At 43.1% G+C, this 19501-nt stretch overlaps 1 protein-coding gene across 2 annotated transcripts in view; it reads right to left on the minus strand.

Annotated features, from left to right (window-relative positions):
* The window catches only part of ADGRL3 (adhesion G protein-coupled receptor L3), a 220569-nt gene that overhangs the window by 41972 nt on the left and 159096 nt on the right, over positions 1–19501 (minus strand). The window contains exons 9-13 of one of the 2 annotated variants that reach the window (XM_065634785.1): positions 18790–18828; positions 9694–9877; positions 8809–8931; positions 7258–7466; positions 6394–6570 (exon numbers count right to left, since the gene is read on the minus strand). In XM_065634785.1, the coding sequence (XP_065490857.1) occupies positions 6394–6570; positions 7258–7466; positions 8809–8931; positions 9694–9877; positions 18790–18828 (732 nt within the window). The remainder of the gene's footprint in view (positions 1–6393; positions 6571–7257; positions 7467–8808; positions 8932–9693; positions 9878–18789; positions 18829–19501) is intronic. The other variant, XM_065634786.1, reaches the window with a different exon arrangement.

The following is a 19501-nucleotide window of genomic DNA, read 5'->3' on the forward strand; positions in this document are numbered from 1 at the left end:
ATAGCAAGTCTTTTGCAAACACAGCGACAGAGCCGACATGCAGTATAAAGAACCATTGAACACCACGATTCAGGTGTAAAAATGTTCCATGCTAACAACCTCTTGGAGGTGACAACCACAGGTCTATTACAACAGTGAAAAAAACCACCCCTTTAAATGTCCACAGAGTTTTATGAGCTTGGAGGTTTTGGACAGAAAGAGATTGCTTAAATGTCTTGTCTTTTTTTTTTTTTTTTTGTCACCAGGGAAGGAAAAACGAAATTTGATTTTTCTTTTTCAAACACCAGAGCTTTATTTTAAAACTCTAGGAAAGTCAGACTGATCCCTGGAATGCTACCCAGAAAAAAAAAAAAAAAAAAAAAAAGACAGACTTATTAATGTGAATTTCCTTTTAAATTCACTCACTGGAAAGCGAGCGAGCCCCTGTGATGAACTTGTAATGAAGTTTTATCTCAAAAGCCACGCAAATGTGGCCACTGCAGTGGCAAAGTTAGGCAACTCAGTGACAAATTTTTGACCACCTTCTTCAGGCCATCAAACTTGCCTGTAACTCCACAGGTTTCCACCAGATGCAGGGAAATCAGAGATATCATGACTGAGTAAAATGTAAATAAGAAATGAGAAATATAGGGTGAGTCATGAAATGGAAAGATTGGCTGGAAATCTCTGGGCACCTTTCAAAGAGACCAGAGAGGCCTGAAACCCAGCTTTGTGGCTGTGTTATAAATAGTATTGCCATTCCCCTCCACCCTTGGCATTTCGATGACTTAGGCATTCCATAGGCTGGCAAATGCAAGAGTGTCACACTTCAAAAAGCCAAGACTGGAAACATTTTCCTCCCCGTGGAGGAAAAAAGCCTATGACAGACGGAGGGAAAAGGTGATTAATTTATCCATTTTCTTTGCCTGCCTGCCAATGATAAAGCCACATCAAATGTCAGGTCTTTTCCTGACATACACTCTGCTGTGTCAGCACCCATGAGAAACAACTCAAACCTTTCAGCTCTTCGGCTTTATAGGGATGAGGGATAGGCATCAAACAATAATGAAAGATGGGGAGCGACCTTCCCCTCCATCTCTTCTGTGCTGGAAGTTGTGTCTCCAGGGAGAAGCGAGGGCTCCTTTCTTCAAAGGCTCACGCAGCTCTTCCTGAGTATTTCCAATATTTAAGGCACGAGGGGTTGCAAGTCCAAAACCTCCAGATGCATCCATCCCATCCAGGAGCATCCAGCCCATCCAGAAGCAGCCAACGGCTCAGATGCATCTACCCCAAGACAAAGTCACCCTGGCACAGAGAAGGCTGTCCGAGGGCTTCTTCGCCTACGTGAGATGAAGCCCACAGGTCTCAGCTCCCGTATCTCTATCATGAAACCATCACTCTGCTGAATTTAAGATGCAACGTAGGAATTTGGACTGGTTTTGCTCCTGAAGAGGTTCATGGTCCAGCGCAGGAAGCTCACTATGCTTAGCAAGCAACACAAACTCCATTGCTGTATTATTCTTATCATCACTCTTACCACTCTTCTTTTTAGTATTAATTGTAATGATAATGCTGATTTTATGTACATAACACCCATCCCTGGAGTGCTGGGAAACAACCATAAAAACAACCTCTCTATAATTACAACCTCCTTCTGCAAACTCTACAAACTCACAAAAGAACAAACAAAAAGGAATAATAGCAATAAACTGAGAACAATAGCAATTTAAAAACACCTCAGGGGAAAAAAAAAATGAATTTGTAGCTTTGCTAGTAAAGTCCAAGAGAAGTGAGCTGGACTTTGAACGCTGGGTGTGTTTGATCCTGTTCGGGATGCCCAGTTTCAAGTGCCAGGCACAGCCAGATCTTTTACACCAGCAAGACCAACAAAACGGAATTTTTGCCTTTTGCTGGAGACCGAAACTTGTGCCACAAAACAGAATAATATGGGAAAAGGAGGAATTGTGCTCATCACTCCTTGGTTAGTGCCAGTGTTGGGTTAATGGCTGGACTCAATGATCTTGACGGTCTCTTCCAACCTAAATGATTCGATGATTCTAAGACCGGTGCTACATGGCCCAGCAAGAAAATCACTGAGTTTTGTTACCGCTAAAGCTAGGCTGGCTAACTTTATAGCTAAGTTGACCTTTGGATTATTTTCAGCACAGGAACAACTTATTGAGCAATTGCAAGAAATAAAATAATCTACGTCAATGAAAAGGTTTCTAAAGGAAGTACATTTCCTATTGCGACCTAAAAGCTCAGCGAAAGAATTCCCAGGCTTGCTTCAGTGGGGCTGAGGAGAAGAAAACTGTGCAGGAGGAGCTGGAGGACCTCTGGTAGCAACCACAGCAGGGTGAGCAGGCAGCCAAGATACTCTCTGGGCTGGGAAATCAATGAGCAGCTCTGGCAGCACCAGCACGCCAGTGCTGAGCTAATAAAAACAAATCCCAGGGAATGGCAGCTTATGACAGAATGGCTCTCCCTGAGATGAACAGCCATTTCCTGTGTTATTAAAAACATCGGTAGAAGAAAACAGCAGCCAAAGCGAGCTGCCAGTGGCAAAGGACACATTCCTTTGCCTAATCTGTCCCTCCAGGAACAGAAAGAGTAATATGTTTGGGGGTGGAAGAATAAGCACGCAGTAAATAAAACCATGGTGTCACAGACTTGCTCAGATACGACTGCTCGGTGGCCCGTGGGAGCTGGCAGCGTGTGCTGGGCTGGGCAGGGACCCAAGTGGGACAGGTCTGAACTCTCGCATCTTGCTGATGCTGCTCTGTGGATTTGTAGCTGTCTCTGCCCTTTTTCCCTGGTGTCGAGAGAGGATTACTGCTACGACCTTGCTATGATGCTTCGTGGCTATGTGCAAAGGGCAACTTGAGAAGCAAATGGGCACCATCAGGACCTAACCCAGCAATAACGAGAACTTGATTCCCACTTAAAGCCCTGTGTGGGCCATACAGCCCATCTCCTCCTCCTCTGCTGTCCTCAGCAACATGAAGGCCTCCTAGCAGAATCCTTTCCCATAAACTTCCACAAACGGCTGAACATGAGCCTGGGCACACCCAGGTAGCCAAAAAGGTTGCCAGCATCCTGGCTTGTACCAGCACTGGTGTGGCCAGCAGGCCCAGGGCAGTGACCATCCCCTGGACTCGACACTGGTGAGGCCAAATCTCGAATCCTGGGGTCAGGTTTGGGTCCCTCACAAAACAAAAAAAATTGAGATTTTTTTTTTTTTTTTTTTTTGCGAATTAACCCCTTTGATGCTACGAAATGATTCGCCTTGCAAAATCCATCCTATAGCGCTTTCAGTGATTTAATTCTGCAGTGAGTGTGTTTTTGCAATCCTGCACTCACTTCTGCTTCCATTTGCTGCTGCTCAATCTCACAAGTGCTAATACCTGGCTAAACCAGCACTGTGGTAACTTAAGCTTGCTCTTTATATCCCAAATGACTGTATTGCTTTAGGCAATGGACCACTGAATTCCATTTAGACAATATATTTTTATTCCTTTCTCTCCTCAGCTTGCCTTACGCTTCTCTTCCCCAAATAATTAGCATGGTGTTACGTGCATGTGGTATAGAATAACACCTGAAAGCTTCCGATTAACTGCTACAGTTAAAACACCTTTCCTTTCCCCCTGCCCTTTCTCTCTTGTTTTATTTATCTGTTTTTAAAAGAAGAATAAGCTCTGGCATCCACTACACACTGAAAAGTGGTATTTATCTACCCTGAGTTACTTTTGATCGGTCTGTTTTGGGTGAGTTTTTTTAATTGCATTTTCCCACTAGCACTGAACTTGTTTTCTGGCTGCATATTTTTCCCATGGTACATTTACGATGCATCTGCTATAATTATTATGATGTAAAGTGCAAGTTTATATGAAAAACAGCTTGCAAATTTTGAATAATTTTGCAGCTATTACATAGGTAGAATGGCTGATTTAACAATGAGCTTTGTCCCATAGCATGGGAACCACTATGTTTTTATAGCATTAAAGGGTCATAGTGAATACCTTACCCACACAAACAACAGATAGATATTTAACATAGATCTCATCTATACTAAACATACCTCATAATTTAACAAAGTATCTATAAGAGTGTAATAAACTCATAACACAGGCCAAATGCATTTCTTAGCTGACGAAAACAGCCATTTGTTTCCAGGTCTTAAAATCTCTCTCCAAAGCAAGGTTCTCATTTTCCACGTTAAATTGTCTGAAAGGGCAATGAAAGCTGTGGGTCCGTAAGGTCAACCCTGGCCAGGAGGATGCATCAGCTCCCAGGTCTCTACGTTCCTGCTGTCCTCTGTTTACCCCACTGAAATACACGGGTGAATAAAAAACTCTGGCCCAGCTAATTTCAAGAGGTAGAAAGCATCTTCAAATTAATTAAAATCTCCTCCTCTTCATCAGGTACTGTCCTATTAAGACTGGAAATTGATCCCAGCAACTTCTGTTCTTGAAGCACACAAATAAATGCCTGCCACCATGGTCAACCAATGTCATTTTCTGCCCCTTCGGACAAAGATATATTGCCGTTTCACGCTAGAGAGCCAGAGGGCCATCAATCACCTCCTCAACGGCACCACCTTGCAGCTCCGCCTTGCCGCATATGCTCTACTAAAAATTAAATCCCAGCCTGTAGCTCGCTGAGTAGCCACCGAGGTCTCCTCCTGAGTACACGCTCTTTTGTGGTGTGACCAGGGAAGGAGATTGTTTGGGGCCAGAAGTGGCACTTGTCAAATTGGGGCTGGCTTCTGATGGAGGAGCAGGACTCCAACGTCTGCTCCCTGTGACACGTGGTGTTCGGTCTCATTAGGCAGGCTGCTGCAGATACTCATTACAGCAAAGGATGCTCCCTATGGATCCCAAAGTCCAACAAACCAAAGTCAGTCAACTACAAATCTCAATTACAGGAAAAAACTGTTACTGTTGCCAAAACTGTTAACCCAACACTGCCAAGTCCACCACTAAACCATTTCCCTCAGAACCTCATCTCCACGTGTCTTAAACCACTCCAGGGACAGCGATTCCACCACTGCCCTGGGCAGCCTGTTCCAATGCCTGGCAACCCTTTCCAGGAAGAAATTGCTTCCAATATCCAATCTAAACCTCCCCTGGTGCAACTTCAGGCTATTTCCTCTCATCCTATCACTTGCTACTTGGGAGAAGAGACCAACAGATAAGTCATCCTGCAGTAGCAGCGCATCTCTCCTGCTGGACTCAGCTGTTGTTGCAAACGAGCTGCCAGGCTCTCATTTCTTTCTTTGCAGAGCTTTGGTCATGCATGACGGTGCTTTAACATATATTTTCATTGTGGCTCTTCACATTCCTCTTCAGATTATCAAGTGAAACAAAAATACACAAAAGAGTGATGCTGGAAAACTATTTAAGAAAAGGTCATTTGATGCCATAACAGCTTTTGTGGTTATGCAGCCATGGAAGTAGCTCTGCAATGTTCTGCCTGCACAGAGGAGACCAGATCTGTAGTTCAGAGCTGGGAGTTCTGCTGCAGTGCCAGGCACATGAAACGGATACACTGCAACACAGAAAATCAGAAGCCCGAAGTCTTCTGGCCATCAGAAGACTCTTCTTTCTACAGCAGCTGAGGCTGTTCTTACCCAAAGGCAGCTCAGGAAATGGAGGACCATCCAGCCATTCTCCAGATCTTGATTAAAAAATCCCAAATGTGCACTTCACTCCCCAAGCTACCATGAGGAATGTCTACTTTCAGAAGTTAACTTCTTTTGCTCCAGTGGGAATAGGCATGGGGGAAGCCAGAATGCAGGCAAGGGAACTGGCTGGTCATGTACTGGCCTTGGGCAGATGTCCAGTTGCTTCTTGAACATTGTCAGGTTTGGGGCTGTGACACCGGCCTGAGGAGCCTGTTTCAGTGCTTCACCACCCTCTGGGTGAAGAACTTTTACCTAATGTCCAACCTGAACCTCCCCTGGCACATCTTCCTGCCATTCCCTCAGGTTCTGTCATTGGTCACTACAGAGAAAAGATCAGAGCCTGCCCTTCCTCCCCTTGTGAGGAAGCTGTAGTCACCACAAGGTCCCCCCTCAGTCTCCTCTTCTCCAGGCTGAACAAACCCGACGACTTTAGCTGCTCCTCATACAGCTTCCTCTCCAAATCCTTCACCAACTTCGTGGCCTTATGTTCTGCACCAGTAAGCAAAAGATGTGGTAACAGCTAATTTTGCTCACTCGTCGCCCTCAACTCAGAGCTCCTGATGCCAGAAGCTCAACATAAGCTTTGCATTGGTGTGACTATCTCCTGGTTCACCACAAAGTAGAAGGAACATTGAGACTCGATGGCTTCGATCATTACAGAGTTACTGTCACCCAGCAATTTCCCTCCTCGGTTCCCATTTGCAGTAACAAACCAGTGTTGCAACGCCTACCTTAACTTCCACGTGTGCCATCAAGACAGCAAAGTTGGTGAGGTGATTGCAGGAGCACGTGGTGTGCGTCTTGTTTGTTGTCAGGAGGCGGCAGCCCTGGGTGGACCAATACCCCGTCATCGTACGCTTTGTATAGCTCCAGAATGAACAGTTGGGATTGAAATTTTCTTCTGACTGCTGCAGAGAAGAAATGAATAAATGCAATAAAAATGATAGGGTTTCAGCAATTCCTAAACGTGCTATTTTTTTTTTCCAGAGGCACTTGGTAACTCTCAACCTTTAATTTTAGATAAACAATCAGCAGTAGTTTATGCATGAAGTATTACTTGCCAATACCAGGGAAAGTTAGATTGTTACTGCTCTCTTTACTAATGCAAACTTACTTCTTTGTTCTTGATTAATTTCAGCCATAGACTAAATCCACCTCTTCAAACCCAGATTGCTTCATTTGCATTGCAGAGCAGATAAATTAATTGCTTTAAGCAATCAACTTTTGCAATGACTGTGCTTGGCTAACAGGAAGACTAGCTGTCCTCTTTCACTGTAATTCCACTTTCCTCTAATATCCCCTGCCACCATGATAAAATAACATTATGGTCTATTCTAATATATTGGTAGTTTTTAATTACAGAATGACGTGTGTCAGGAACTGAGCGATGGGCATCAGCTCAACAGAGATTCTCTCTTTACTTTTATTAATGCAATGCGAAAAAGACGCTCTCCATAAATAATACCAAGTGCAAAAGAACACATTTATAATTCAAAATCTAATCAAGGACTGCTGAGGGCCTCACATCAGCCAACTTTTGTGTCACTTTGTTTTAGAAACTGAAAAAAAAAAAAGTGCTTTTCGAACTCACTCACCTTGATGTGCTTGACCGTAAACACCACAGGATCAGCCAGGTAAACCTTATTGCTGAATTCTTTGTTTATTGCTGCCGTGATGACCGGGGAGTTGACAATGACGGAGTGATTAGTCGACATTGCTTCTGTTCCCAACTTCATGCTGGCATTCTCCGTGGAGAGATAGGTGCCCAGGTTGTTGTACAGCACGAACGCCACCCTGATTTCACCTACAAGAGCAGTAAGAGGTTGGATATCCAGGTGAACGCATCGGGTATTGCTCTAGATGAGAAATCTCTGAATCACCTTTAAAACTTCTCTGAGAAAGTGCGAAAGGATCCAGATGTGGCATACAAAAACACATCTTCTCCTGCCAATCCAGTGCAACCTCCATTAATAAATTAAGAGCACCTCAGAAAAAGAGTGGGGGCAAATCTGGGGGAAAGAATCCCAAACTTTGCAACACAATTCCAGTCTCAAAAGAAGAGCAAAACAGAAATTATGTTAAAAATATGTACTTATTTTCTTAATTTGCCAGTCAGATATCCCCTCTTCCTCAAAAATCCCCACCATTAGGAAGCCTGCAGAAAATACAGGCTACCAGCCAACTGTTTTTTAACTGAAACCATCCAGTTCGCCTTCTGTTTTGCACATTATTTCACAGGCTATAAATAAGAATTGAACATGATTAGTTTGCCTTTATATATGTATTAGCTGTGGAGAGGGTTTTTTTTTTGTTTCTATAGGAATCACTCTCTTCAATCCTACATGCAAAGGTACCAAACACCATCGAGGAAGTCAAGGGCAAAACTCTCTTTCTGAACCACCAGACCAAACTTTTCTCTTTACAGCTGTCAGAAATTTGAGCAGTTTTAATGCAATGTAATCCTGTTCTATCACTCTCTGTTTTGCCAGGTTAAATTTTAAAGGAACTCAGAAATAGGAACATGTCAGGCCTGTTAGTAGAAAGCCCGTCAGTTTGAAGTTGGGCTACGGCAGAGCTGTAGACATCAACAACCACATCTGCTCAAATTCCTGGGCTGGAAATAAATAGCTTGGCAGCATGAAGCCTGTTGACATAGAACATCGTCTTTATGCTGTATCAGGAGGTTCATAAGCTTCAGAGAGAAAGGCACTGAAGATTTAAACTCATAACAGTTAATCAACCTTTTTCTGCCCTGTTGACACATTACTAATATTTCCTCCTTTTGTTTCTTGTCCCTTTGCATTTCAGATATTTGTATGGTGCCCCACTGTGAAGCGGTTTACTCAAACAAGCCTCTTATCCCATCTGAAGATTCCTACTGCAGACAACAGCAGTTAAAAGCTGGGCTCAGAAGCCACACCACTTTGGGATCTGATGCATTTTTACCAGCACGTAATACTTTTGAAGGCTGTGAGTCACTTCGCAATACAATATATTCCCCTTCAGCCAATTTAGCTTGCAGTCAAGGTCATGAGCAACTGAGCTACTGTTTAAATATGAACACTAATACTGTTCTTACAACTGGTTAAACATAAAATAACACCTAAAAGACAACTGATTCGTGAGGCTGGAGGTGGTGGACCTACCATTTCGACCATTTTGTTTCAAGGTGTTTGCTGACAGCTGAATGGAGCTCCCGTGGCCCATATTCTGGGGAAACTTCAGATCCTCCAGGTTCCCATCTGTGCTCAGTCTCGCAACTTCCAGCTCTGTTTGCAAGAGAGACTGACACTAAGAAAAATCTCTGCTGAAATAATCTTCAACACGATACTTCAAAGCTACAAAATGGTGTTCCAGATCATTTGAGAGCAGAGGAATCAACTTATAATGTTTCATACTAGACTCTGGGCTCTTATTTTTTTTTTAAACTTTGCCCTGAAGAAGTTATAAATTTAGTAATTTAAAAAAAATTCTACTCTCTGTGGATGACAAAAGACAACCAGTTCTTGTAAACAAGAACTTTAAAATGAAAATCTGAAAACTCTAGTCCTTTACCACTGGCAAATGGTACTTTCTGTAAATGTTACCAGTGCTCGGGATCTGTATTCATAGAAATAGAAAGTTGTTCTCATTTTACATATGCACAGTGGGAGTGCTGGTGCTTTCCATCATGCTTGTTTTTTAATTAAAATCAACAATCAGCCAAATTAAGACACAAATTTGTATGAAATTAAACACATTCGCATTGCAATGAACAATCTCCCTGTGAAGCGGTGCTCTCATTGCTCTAGTGCAGGTTTTGCCTTCAAAGCTAAAACTAATCAAGGCAGGTTAGGTGCTTGTTTTCTATATGATTTCAAGGGTAGAGAGCTGCCTTATTCCTTCAGGCTCTTTCTGAAAGACTTCTAAGTCTTTTGGACAAAAGACCAAAACATATCTAATAACTTGCTTTTCTAGGGGCCAAGATTAAATCCAGGTTTCCCAGCCTTTCCCTCTGGCTGCCCTGGGGAGTTACGGGATCTGATCCTTACGGATATTGTCGGTGTTTTCCCGGACAATGTCTGTCTTCAGCAGATTATCGGCCAGCACAAAGGCACTGTCCTCCACCGTGTCCAGTAATTTGGTGGCTGCGCGTTGCTGTTCGCTCGCGTTCAGGTCCCGCCAGGCGTTCAGAGCCTGTGGCTGCAGGAGGTTGTTCACCGTCTCCACCATGGCCTGCAAGGGAGAGGGAGAGAGTGAGAAAGGGCTCTTGGAGAACCTCAAGCACCATCGAGACCTGTGACACATGCTCGGTCCCCTCCACCACACACATCAGTTACATGGACAGGACAGCATCTCATTTCCCCACCCATCAGGGCAGCCTGCAATGGAGCTAAGCATCATTTATCCTCTCAGATATTGGAAATATTGAGTTTCTTCTAAATGCAGGCTGGGAATAGCATTTTTCTGCTTCTGTGATCTGCAGCTCTGGGCTTGGAGTAAGAAGGAACTAAAGGTAGGTGTGGGGAGATGAGGAAATTGTTGAGGAACCATGCAGGAAAACAAATGTCAACACCCATCAGTGAAGCAGGTTGCTGCTACCTGCAGGACTAGAATTCAGGAGTTAGGGCTGGGGCACCCAATTTAGCATCTACAAGGGCTAAATGTTTCCCACCACATAACCTCAGGCCATGAATACACAGAGTTAGTTCATTTGGAGAAGCAGCAGGTACCCGTCAAGATGTAGCGAAAACACTCCATTTTAAACGGCTCCATTCAGGAAGGAGTCAGCTCTGCGGTAACAACTCCGGTCCCTCCTGCCGGGCACCTACTGCTCCAGGCTGCGGCGCACAAAGAGCTCTCCCATGGAGAACTTCCCATGGGTTCATCTGGATGCGCATCCAGGATCACCTGGAACCCGTTCTGGCCTCAAAATTGTTAAATTACAGCAGTAGGGCCTACCTAAACCTGAAGGTTTCCCTCAACTTAAACCCCCTGCTTAGTTACTAACCAGAGCTGACTCAACTACATTCCAGTTAACATGTTTTTAATGAGACCATCCGCATCAGTTGGTAGAACCAACTGTACATAGGAGATGAGGAACAAAAAAACTCACACTCCTGAGAGTGTTTCTAAACCCATTTGTACAATGTGATGTGTAAAAAGAAGATATGTTACAAAAGGACAAGGGATGATAGGTTTAAACTAAAAGAGGGGACATTCAGGCTGGACATGAGGAGGAAATTTTTGACCCTGAGGGTGGTGAGACACTGGCCCAGGTTGCCCAGAGAGGTGGTGGTTGCCCCATCCCTGGAGACATCCCAGGTCAGGCTGGACAGGGCTCTGAGCAACCTGATCTGGGTGAAGATGTCCCTGCTCATGGTGGGGGTTGGACTGGATGAGCTTGGAAGGGCCCTTCAACCCAAACTATTGATTTCCCCTCCCTGGCAGCTACTGCCCCGGTCCCTTGATTAACACACATTTCTTTTGAGCCTTGCAGTTTGCTTTCCTAAATTCTGGAGCAACCGACACTTCAACTACCAAAGCAAACTGAAATGACTGAAAATCTTCTCCTCTGCAAAAGTCTTTTTGCTGTCAAGTCTTTACGATCCAGGACTGGAATCCCTTTCTCATTTGCTGCTAAGTGGAACTTATTACCCATAAATCAATTTCTTCAACTGATTATTAAACTGATTTTCCTAAATAGTCTAAAAATCATCTTAACACATTTAGCATGTGCACACGAAAAGCTGGTTAGCTTTAATAGCCAAGAAGAAATACTCAAAACGCATAGCATTTAAGTGTGTGGGGTTTTTGTGTTTTAAAATCTGGAAGCCTGATCCCTGTAGCTCTTAATAAAATTCTTCAGTTTGCTTTTGTAGTTTATCTCTTCACAGGCAAAATGGTGTTATTCTTTCCCAGTGACCAAAAAACTTGACTATTTTGCTGTGCAGGTTCTACTCAACATGGTGTTTTCTTGCAAATAAAATGAGGATTTTTCTCCCCATTGAATTCTATCAGGCAGACTACAATTTTGCCTTACTTCTGTTTAGCTCAGCTGCTAATGGTGTCTTTAAATCTCAGCTAAAACAATATCCTGAATACTTTTATCAATATCTGAACATTGGAAAGAAACTTTGTGGCAGATCCAGCTTCTGGCTCTGGATGGAAAGGTAACGTCTGTTTGTCAAAACATGAAACAGATGCTGAAATATTTGCGTTACAGTGAAATATCTGCTGCAAAGATTTTTCCCCAGTTTGTTTTTTTTTTTTTTAAAATGTTTGTGCATGCAAGGTTTGATGGGGAACACCAAATAGTCCTAATGTGCTGCCTCCAGCACAACGTGTGCTCCCCACCCCATGGTGAGCACCCTCTGGACATGACTCACCTAAAACCAACCGCTTGATGTCACTTTGGATGCGGGGCTTGATGCAAAACCTCCAGAAACATTGCCAAGGACTTTGGGTCAGGTCTCTAGCACAGATAGGAGCAAAGCTGGTAGACTATCTTTGTTGGTATGACATCCGAGATGAATTTAGCCCATAGCTTTTCCCAGAGGGTCACTTCCCTCACCTGCCTCAGTGCATTAATCAAGCGCTCCCGCATTATATTTCGGAGCGCGGCACTTCATTACAGCTGAGTGCCGCGGGCTGAAGCCAAGGAGATGAGGTGCTAATGAAATGTTTGCGTTTTGGACAGGAGCTGAGGTAGGTGTTTAAACGAAACAAAACAGCTGTTAAAGCAAACACATCTCTCGAGATGGAGATGCCAACTGGGAAAAGCTGGGCAGGGAACTGCGGGAAGGCAGGAACACGAGACAAGGAGCAGACTGTGTCTTTACATTTAAGCTGAGCTGTCACGGTTTAGGTGGGTTTGGCACCTGCTCTGGTGGCTTTGCGGTCTGCTGAAGCTCCACAGAAGCAGCAGTGCCAATCTCCCAGTAAAACATCTCCATGACCAGCAGAAGGAAGGTTAAGAGGGCATGAGATCAGTGAACTGATGGTGGGCTTGGTTTTACCTGAGACCCCTGGTGATCCTGCTAAAGCTAGGGACTCTCAGAATGAGCTAGGAAAGGTCTGACCTAGTTTCATCCCACCTCACTTCAAGAATTTAACACGCAGCCAAGGTAGGCACCCAGACACTCTCTAGTTTCTCTCCCCACTAAAAATGGAAGTAGCTGCAGCAAGTATCATCCCCATCTAGGTGCCTAAATTAATTAATCCTGTCCCTGAAGGACTCAACACACATGAAAAGGTCAGATGAAAGGTCTGCTGAGTCAAATATACTCTCTCCAGCAGTGGCTACAGTTGGACATCAAAAGAAAGGCAAGAATGCACTGAGCACAGAAGACAAATTCCATGATAGTGACCTCCTTCGTTATGCAGTTATACAGCTCCACAGGTTGTGCACTCAATGTAAATAAATGCTGATAAATTGCAGAGGGAGAATTTTTTCCCAAATACAGGCATATGCTCATGGCTTCTTGATTTTGTCCCAAGATTATAAAACAGAAACAAAATGTAAACCTTCCTTCTCAGACACAAATTGGTAGTAAAAGATGCACTGTCAAAAGGCAACTAATTAGGAGCCTTACAGTAATTATATATTACTAAAAGGCTGATTGTACATATCCCATTGATTTCCATAAAAATGAATTTTACTTGTTCATTTATTTTTCTCTTCTCTCCCTCTAGAAATGTCTGGTGAGACTATCTGGCTATGTGACACACAGTTGAAACCTAGGAGGGAGTCTATATCCAGTGATACTGCAGCCACTTAATTTACCTCTCACCGTACCAACAGTCAAGGCGCTGCTCCCTGACAAAAGCAGATGCTGTGATGTAAAATCTATCTTTCAAAGCCCCATCTCATACTGCTAACGCTTGTCTTCCTTGATCTCATGGGAATATTTGATGCAAGGTGCTTTCCAAAATTAGGATAGGAGGAGCGACAGCAGCAAAGCTGTGGTTTGCATCCTTAGACTAAAACTATGGCTGGTGTGTGAAAGAAGCAGCGCTTGTGATCTGAGGTTCTGGGTATTGCTAGCCTACTTTTTAAGGTTTGAGGTTTTACAGCAAATGAGTGGAGGAAAAAAAAGCACAAGAAGCCTTTCAGGTCCCCAGTGCGCAGTGAAAATTAAAAACCTGTCAGAGAGTAGATGCACTGAAATGTGGATATGGTTCAATCATCGCAATGTTACCCTCTTTTTTCCTTTTTCCTACTGGAAAGCAACAGTACTTTAAAAAAGCTTACCTACTTCCTTGCTTGAGAACAGCTGTTTTTATTCTGTATTCACACGGAATGCTAAAACAAACCCTCTTCTTAAGCCATCAATATTTGCAAGCCTCCAAACTAATTGAGTTAAAGGCACAATCGATGCCATTGATGGCAAATTCTGCTGGAAGTCATACGATTCTTGCCTCTGGCCAGAAGTACCAGTACTAGAGAAACTGCCGTCGACTCCGAGTGTACCTGGTGCAGCCAGAACAGGCTTTTTGGAGAAGAGAATGGGATGAAATCATGGATGTGGGCATTCAAGGAGCTGCTCTGGCAAGGTTATTACATCAAAAAGGAAATAACGTCTTTTTATAGTGGACAATGAACGGCACCTCGATCCCCTTACACAGGGGTCACCAATCAAACTGGAACAGTCATCTGCTCTGTGAGACTTGGAGCAAAAACAGATGCACATCTTATTTCTTCAGCTTCCTAAACAAGGAAAATGTCATTTTGGCTAAATGATGGCATTAAATCCTGTTTCTTAGCTGAGAAGTGCCTTCCAATCTGTCTGACAAGGCTCTTCACTCTTGGATAGTTTTTCACCTTGTCATTTATTCTTTTAATTCCAAATTAAAATTTGCCTCTTGTCAAAGTCTAAGTAAGCACACTGGAGACAATTTCTTACAGGGAAGCCTAGTCTAAGGCTTTTTACAAAGCAATAATATCATCACAAAACAATTCTAATATTCACTAAAATGGACAAAGACATATTTAGATTGAAACTAGCTAACTGCAATGAGTGGTTAAAAAAAAATAATTACAACATCTATTGCTCATCTCACTTCTGCCTTTAAAACTAACCCAGAAGCACCAACTTATGTCTAGTACCAGACTTCAGCTGGGGCTATGGGAACTGCACCGACTCAGAAACGACCTGAATTTCAGAGATGCTGAGAACCCACTGCAGTAGAGAATAAAGCCACTGACCTTTATTAAAATTAGGCCATCTTCAAAATGCTTAACTGTGGAATTAATGGTCTTGTACTAGGTATGCAAGGTTTGCAACCTTGGCCTTGAAGTACCAATAATCTCCTAATGGGAGCACGCAAAAAAATAGGAGATCTGAGAAATAAAAGAAGGTTACAAATTACAGGTTACGGTTTTGCTTTGCTTAGTATCCGATGAAGAATATTTTAAGGTCAGAAGGCATCTATAGGACTTAAATAAAAGGAATTGATTGGGAAGAAGGAAATAACATATGATCTGTTTCACCTAATGAGATCTTCCCTGCAGAATAAGCTGAGAACCGCATTTATGAATCATCTGTATTTCCTGCCCTACTGTTCGGGATTTGAGACTATATGAGCAACCACTAGAATAATTACACGTGGGAAGCGAGCAAAGCTGTCGCTAGAAAGAAAAAGGGCTTGCAAACAATAAATGCTTTTTAGAGAGCATTCACAGCCTTCAAGGGAACTTTGTGAGACCTCCTGTCCCCCGACGGCCCAACACTAAGCACATAGCAACACAGAAAATGTGATTTTTTTCAGTATTGCTACATTACATGTGGATGCATTACCATAGGTGTAGCTCAGCTGTAGATACAGAAATATTTCTATGAAGAATTTGGAGTCTGGCAACAAAGCCAAGGCTGCCACTTTGATCCTCCTCTCCCCTAACAATGGGCTCACCGTGGCAGAAACATGCTGGGTAGTGATTTCTGGTTTTGCTCTTGCTGACACAAACCAAGTGTGGTCTTCTCAAGCTGTGAAGTATATTAAATTCAACGAGTTTTAACAAAGAGGTTACCAAACCCCAGAACCCCGCTGCAAGTCACGCTTCTTTCAGCTGTCCTTTTAATTATATTAAAGGAAAGTTTGGGGCGCTTTGATGCTGATGGGCAAACATCTCGATCTCTTGAAAAAGCTGCTAAAAGTACTCCCTGAAGCTATAGTTAATATACAACACTGGATGCACACTGGTAGCCAATTTACTCCTGACAGGCCATGCAGAATAGCATCAGGAATTGAGCAAATTATTAGACGACCCTGAAAGTTGTTTGACATGCACCGCAGAGTTCTTTGTCATGCAGCCAATTAAGTGACCAAACACAGAACTCAAAAATCCTCATTAATTTGCCCCTTTCTATATAAATGGGGTGAGAGTCTTTCTTGTTGCAGGCACAACAAGGACACAAGTAAACAGCAGCGTAATTCAATTTACACTCCCTCTTGGAGCCGCGAGTTTCTTTCGTTTAGTCCTCAAGGGTGTTGGGACCAGCCATGCAAGCAAGAAAGAAGTGGGACAAACAGAATTAATTTACTTTAAATATTACTGGCGAAGTCCCAGACGCACCTTTTATCTGCTGAGAGCTACTAGGTTGGCAAAGAAAAAAAAAACCACAACACGTCTCATTCTACTCAGCTCTAAACGTAATGCCTTGAATCCTCTGAGGAAAGCCTTTCATTTTTCGCTTAGTACAGCAATTCTAACAACCCACATTCCAAGCACGAAGCATTCAGAAAACTTTCAGAACCAGAAAGACAATTTCAACTGCAACCTCCCCCTACTGTCTGCTATCTGGAACGGGCTTCATTGGTGGCTCCAAGGACACCTGTACCTAGAAACTCTGGTGATCTTCACACACCTCCATAATCTTCATCATTTACTGTTCAGACAAACCCAGAATTATGAAACAGGGCAAACTGATTTACAGGGCAGTCTGAAGGATCACAGAATCATTTCGGTTGTAAGAGACCCTCAGGATCATCGAGTCCAACCATCAACCCAGCCCTGCCACTAATCCGTGTCCCTAAGAACCTCATCTCCGTGTCTGTTCAACCCCTCCAGGGATGGTGACTCCACCACTGCCCTGGGCAGCCTGTTCCAATACCTGACAATCCCTTCTGGGAAGAAATTGTTCCCAAGATCCAATCTAAACCTCTCCTTAACCAATGGAGCATCTTTCCCAAGCCACTCACTCCATCCGTCTCAGACATTCACCTTGCTCAGCTCAGTCTAGTTGACTCTTAGCATCAAGAATTAAAGCCTGTGCGGCAGTTTCCTAAATATTGTGAGTGAAAAATACCCCAATGATTGTCCAGTTGTTATACTAACACGTATTTAGATCACCACCTGTTGGGTTGGTTCTTGTTGGATTTTTGAGACAAAAAGGATAATTTACCACATCTGGAACTAAAGGAGTACCATTTGTAAACTCTGCCTCTGGTAAATAGAATCCCTGAGCTTTTAACTCAACAAATATTGTGACATTGCACAAACTAAATCAATATTTGTTTTAATTATAGAGTTACCCAGAGAGATGAAATGATAATCTGATATGGAATTCCCACAGTCTCATCTTTGAATAACTCACAAAATTGCCAGATCTGTTTAAATATTTATTTGCATTATTCATTCATTTTGGGCTAGGGAATGCAGGGCTGAAGGTACATTTCCAGCCCTGTGTGCCAAATTCAGCCACAGATGCTCTTCGTGACAATGGGATCATGTCAGCAAGGTTGAAAACTCTATTTTCTCTGCTATCAATGGCGTACTTTCCGGTGACTTCTCATCTCCCATTGATTTCACAAGGTCCAGGACTTCCCCATTTAAGATTTCCTGAAAAATCTCTGCTAAACTGCCTTAGCCAGCCCAGACATTTCACTGCCTGGTAAAGGATATATCTGTAGTGACATTTAATTGCTATTACAGGCAAACGCTCCCTCACAAGACTTTTTTTATGACTTCAGCTACATGATTTTCCAAATGGAAACATACTGTACAAAAATATGTCTAGCTACATTATTTTACCTCCATATAATACACAGAGCAGAGCTGGAAAAGTTCAATTAGGTCATCTCATTCATTCTTCAAGCCCTCCATTACGGAACTGTCCTCTTCAATATATTCACCAGCTTTGTCCATATTTATACTAAACAGCTCAGGCAATGAGCTTTCATCGTTTTTTGTCTATTAAAGAGGTCAGCGCATGATTAATGTTTCAATACCCCAGTCGCCTTTCCAAGTGAAAGGGAGGAAGTCCTTGAAATTAAGGGTAAACTGAATGCCCAAGAAATCTAAACTGTCTAATCCCACACATGAAACGAAATATGTGCTCACAAAATAAAGTCAATACCCACTATAGGCAGTTGGATTTTGCAGGAAAATTCAGGTATAGACAGCCCCCCATTTTTACACCTCTGTGTATTATACATACACATATAAATAACAACCAACCACCCATAAGTACAACATCAAAGTCAATAAGCATGAGATAGAAATTAGCAGGTAAAACTTTCACATTTCTTAAAGCAGCATTAACTCACCCATCGCATACAAACAGCTTTATATCCAAGTCACTGGAGCAAATGCTCTAAGGCAAGGTGACAGGATAAATAACATAACCTGACGCCTCACGCTTAAAAAGCCTACAAGCAGGTCTTTCCAAAGCGTTGGGGCTTGACTTTGTTCACGTAAAACACAATATAAGCCTATTTCCTCATGAAATTTGTTTCTAAATTTGCAAGTGTAAGCGGTGAAGACAGAAAAAAAAAGCAGGCAGGAATTATATGAGTGACATGCCGTAAGTGAAACCCAGCTGGTTTGGAGACACCTTCACGAGCAGGAGTTTTGCGTTGTTTTGCATGCGTCCAGACTGTCCTGCTTATGCCGATGGGTCTCATCAGATCTTTCCTGCAGTTTTTCCCATTTTCTGGTTCAGAGTTTTTGCCCGAAATTTTTGTCAAGTCCACAAGCAACCAAGCAGGTGGGAAGAGATGAAGAATGAAACTACTATCCTGTAACCTTAACCTTAGAACCTGCTGCCACAAAGATGGGAATAATCAGATTATTCACAGAGACAAGACCCACTTCACAATCATTCAGTCAAACAACTGGACACGTTTATTAAAAACACAAGAAATACCTGGACATAGGCCCTGCAAGAGCGCTCCCTTTTCTGAAGCTGAGTCCATAAAGACAGCAGATTAAAGACGGAATAGAAAAAACAAGTTAGTGACAGAACAAGGAAAAAAAAAAGAATTGAAGAAAAAATGCCTTATGCTAAAACCCTCAATTCTCTTTTAACCAGCTCCTGCAAACCAACCAAAGCAAAGGCAGCATGCAAGTTAGGCAGTGGTAGAAGGCTCCGGAAAGAGGGGTTAGACCTTTTTCAGTGAAATAAAGCACAGACTGGCAACTTTGCAAGAGTAGCTGTTAGATGGGAGCAGGCACAGAAGTGGAGATGCTCACAAGATGGCATTTTCCTTATGGTTTGGAGATAACACACGGTATTCCACCTCAAACAAGGCTTGAAAGGACAGGGCTGATGGTTATTTACCTAAGATGAGCGTGAGCTCTGCAGTCAGACAGCACGGTGTGCTAGAACCAAGCCTTGAACGAGCGGGATTAATTCCAGGGAGCAAGGAGCAGGATGGCATTGTGATACAGGATGGAGCTGCAGGGACCTGTCTTGATACTCCCACTGGGGTCTTTGGCTCAAGGCAAAACCTACAGCGCTTCAGCTCCAGTGCTGTGAGCTTGCTTAAAGCCAGGCTTAGCACATGGCGAGAGCGATAACACATCGCACCGCAGGGGAGAGTATTGCCCGGGGCTCCCGATAGCGTAACGGGCTGCTG

The sequence above is a fragment of the Caloenas nicobarica genome, chromosome 4 (genome assembly GCF_036013445.1).
Source record: "Caloenas nicobarica isolate bCalNic1 chromosome 4, bCalNic1.hap1, whole genome shotgun sequence".
In the NCBI taxonomy this organism is placed as follows: Eukaryota; Metazoa; Chordata; class Aves; order Columbiformes; family Columbidae; genus Caloenas; species Caloenas nicobarica.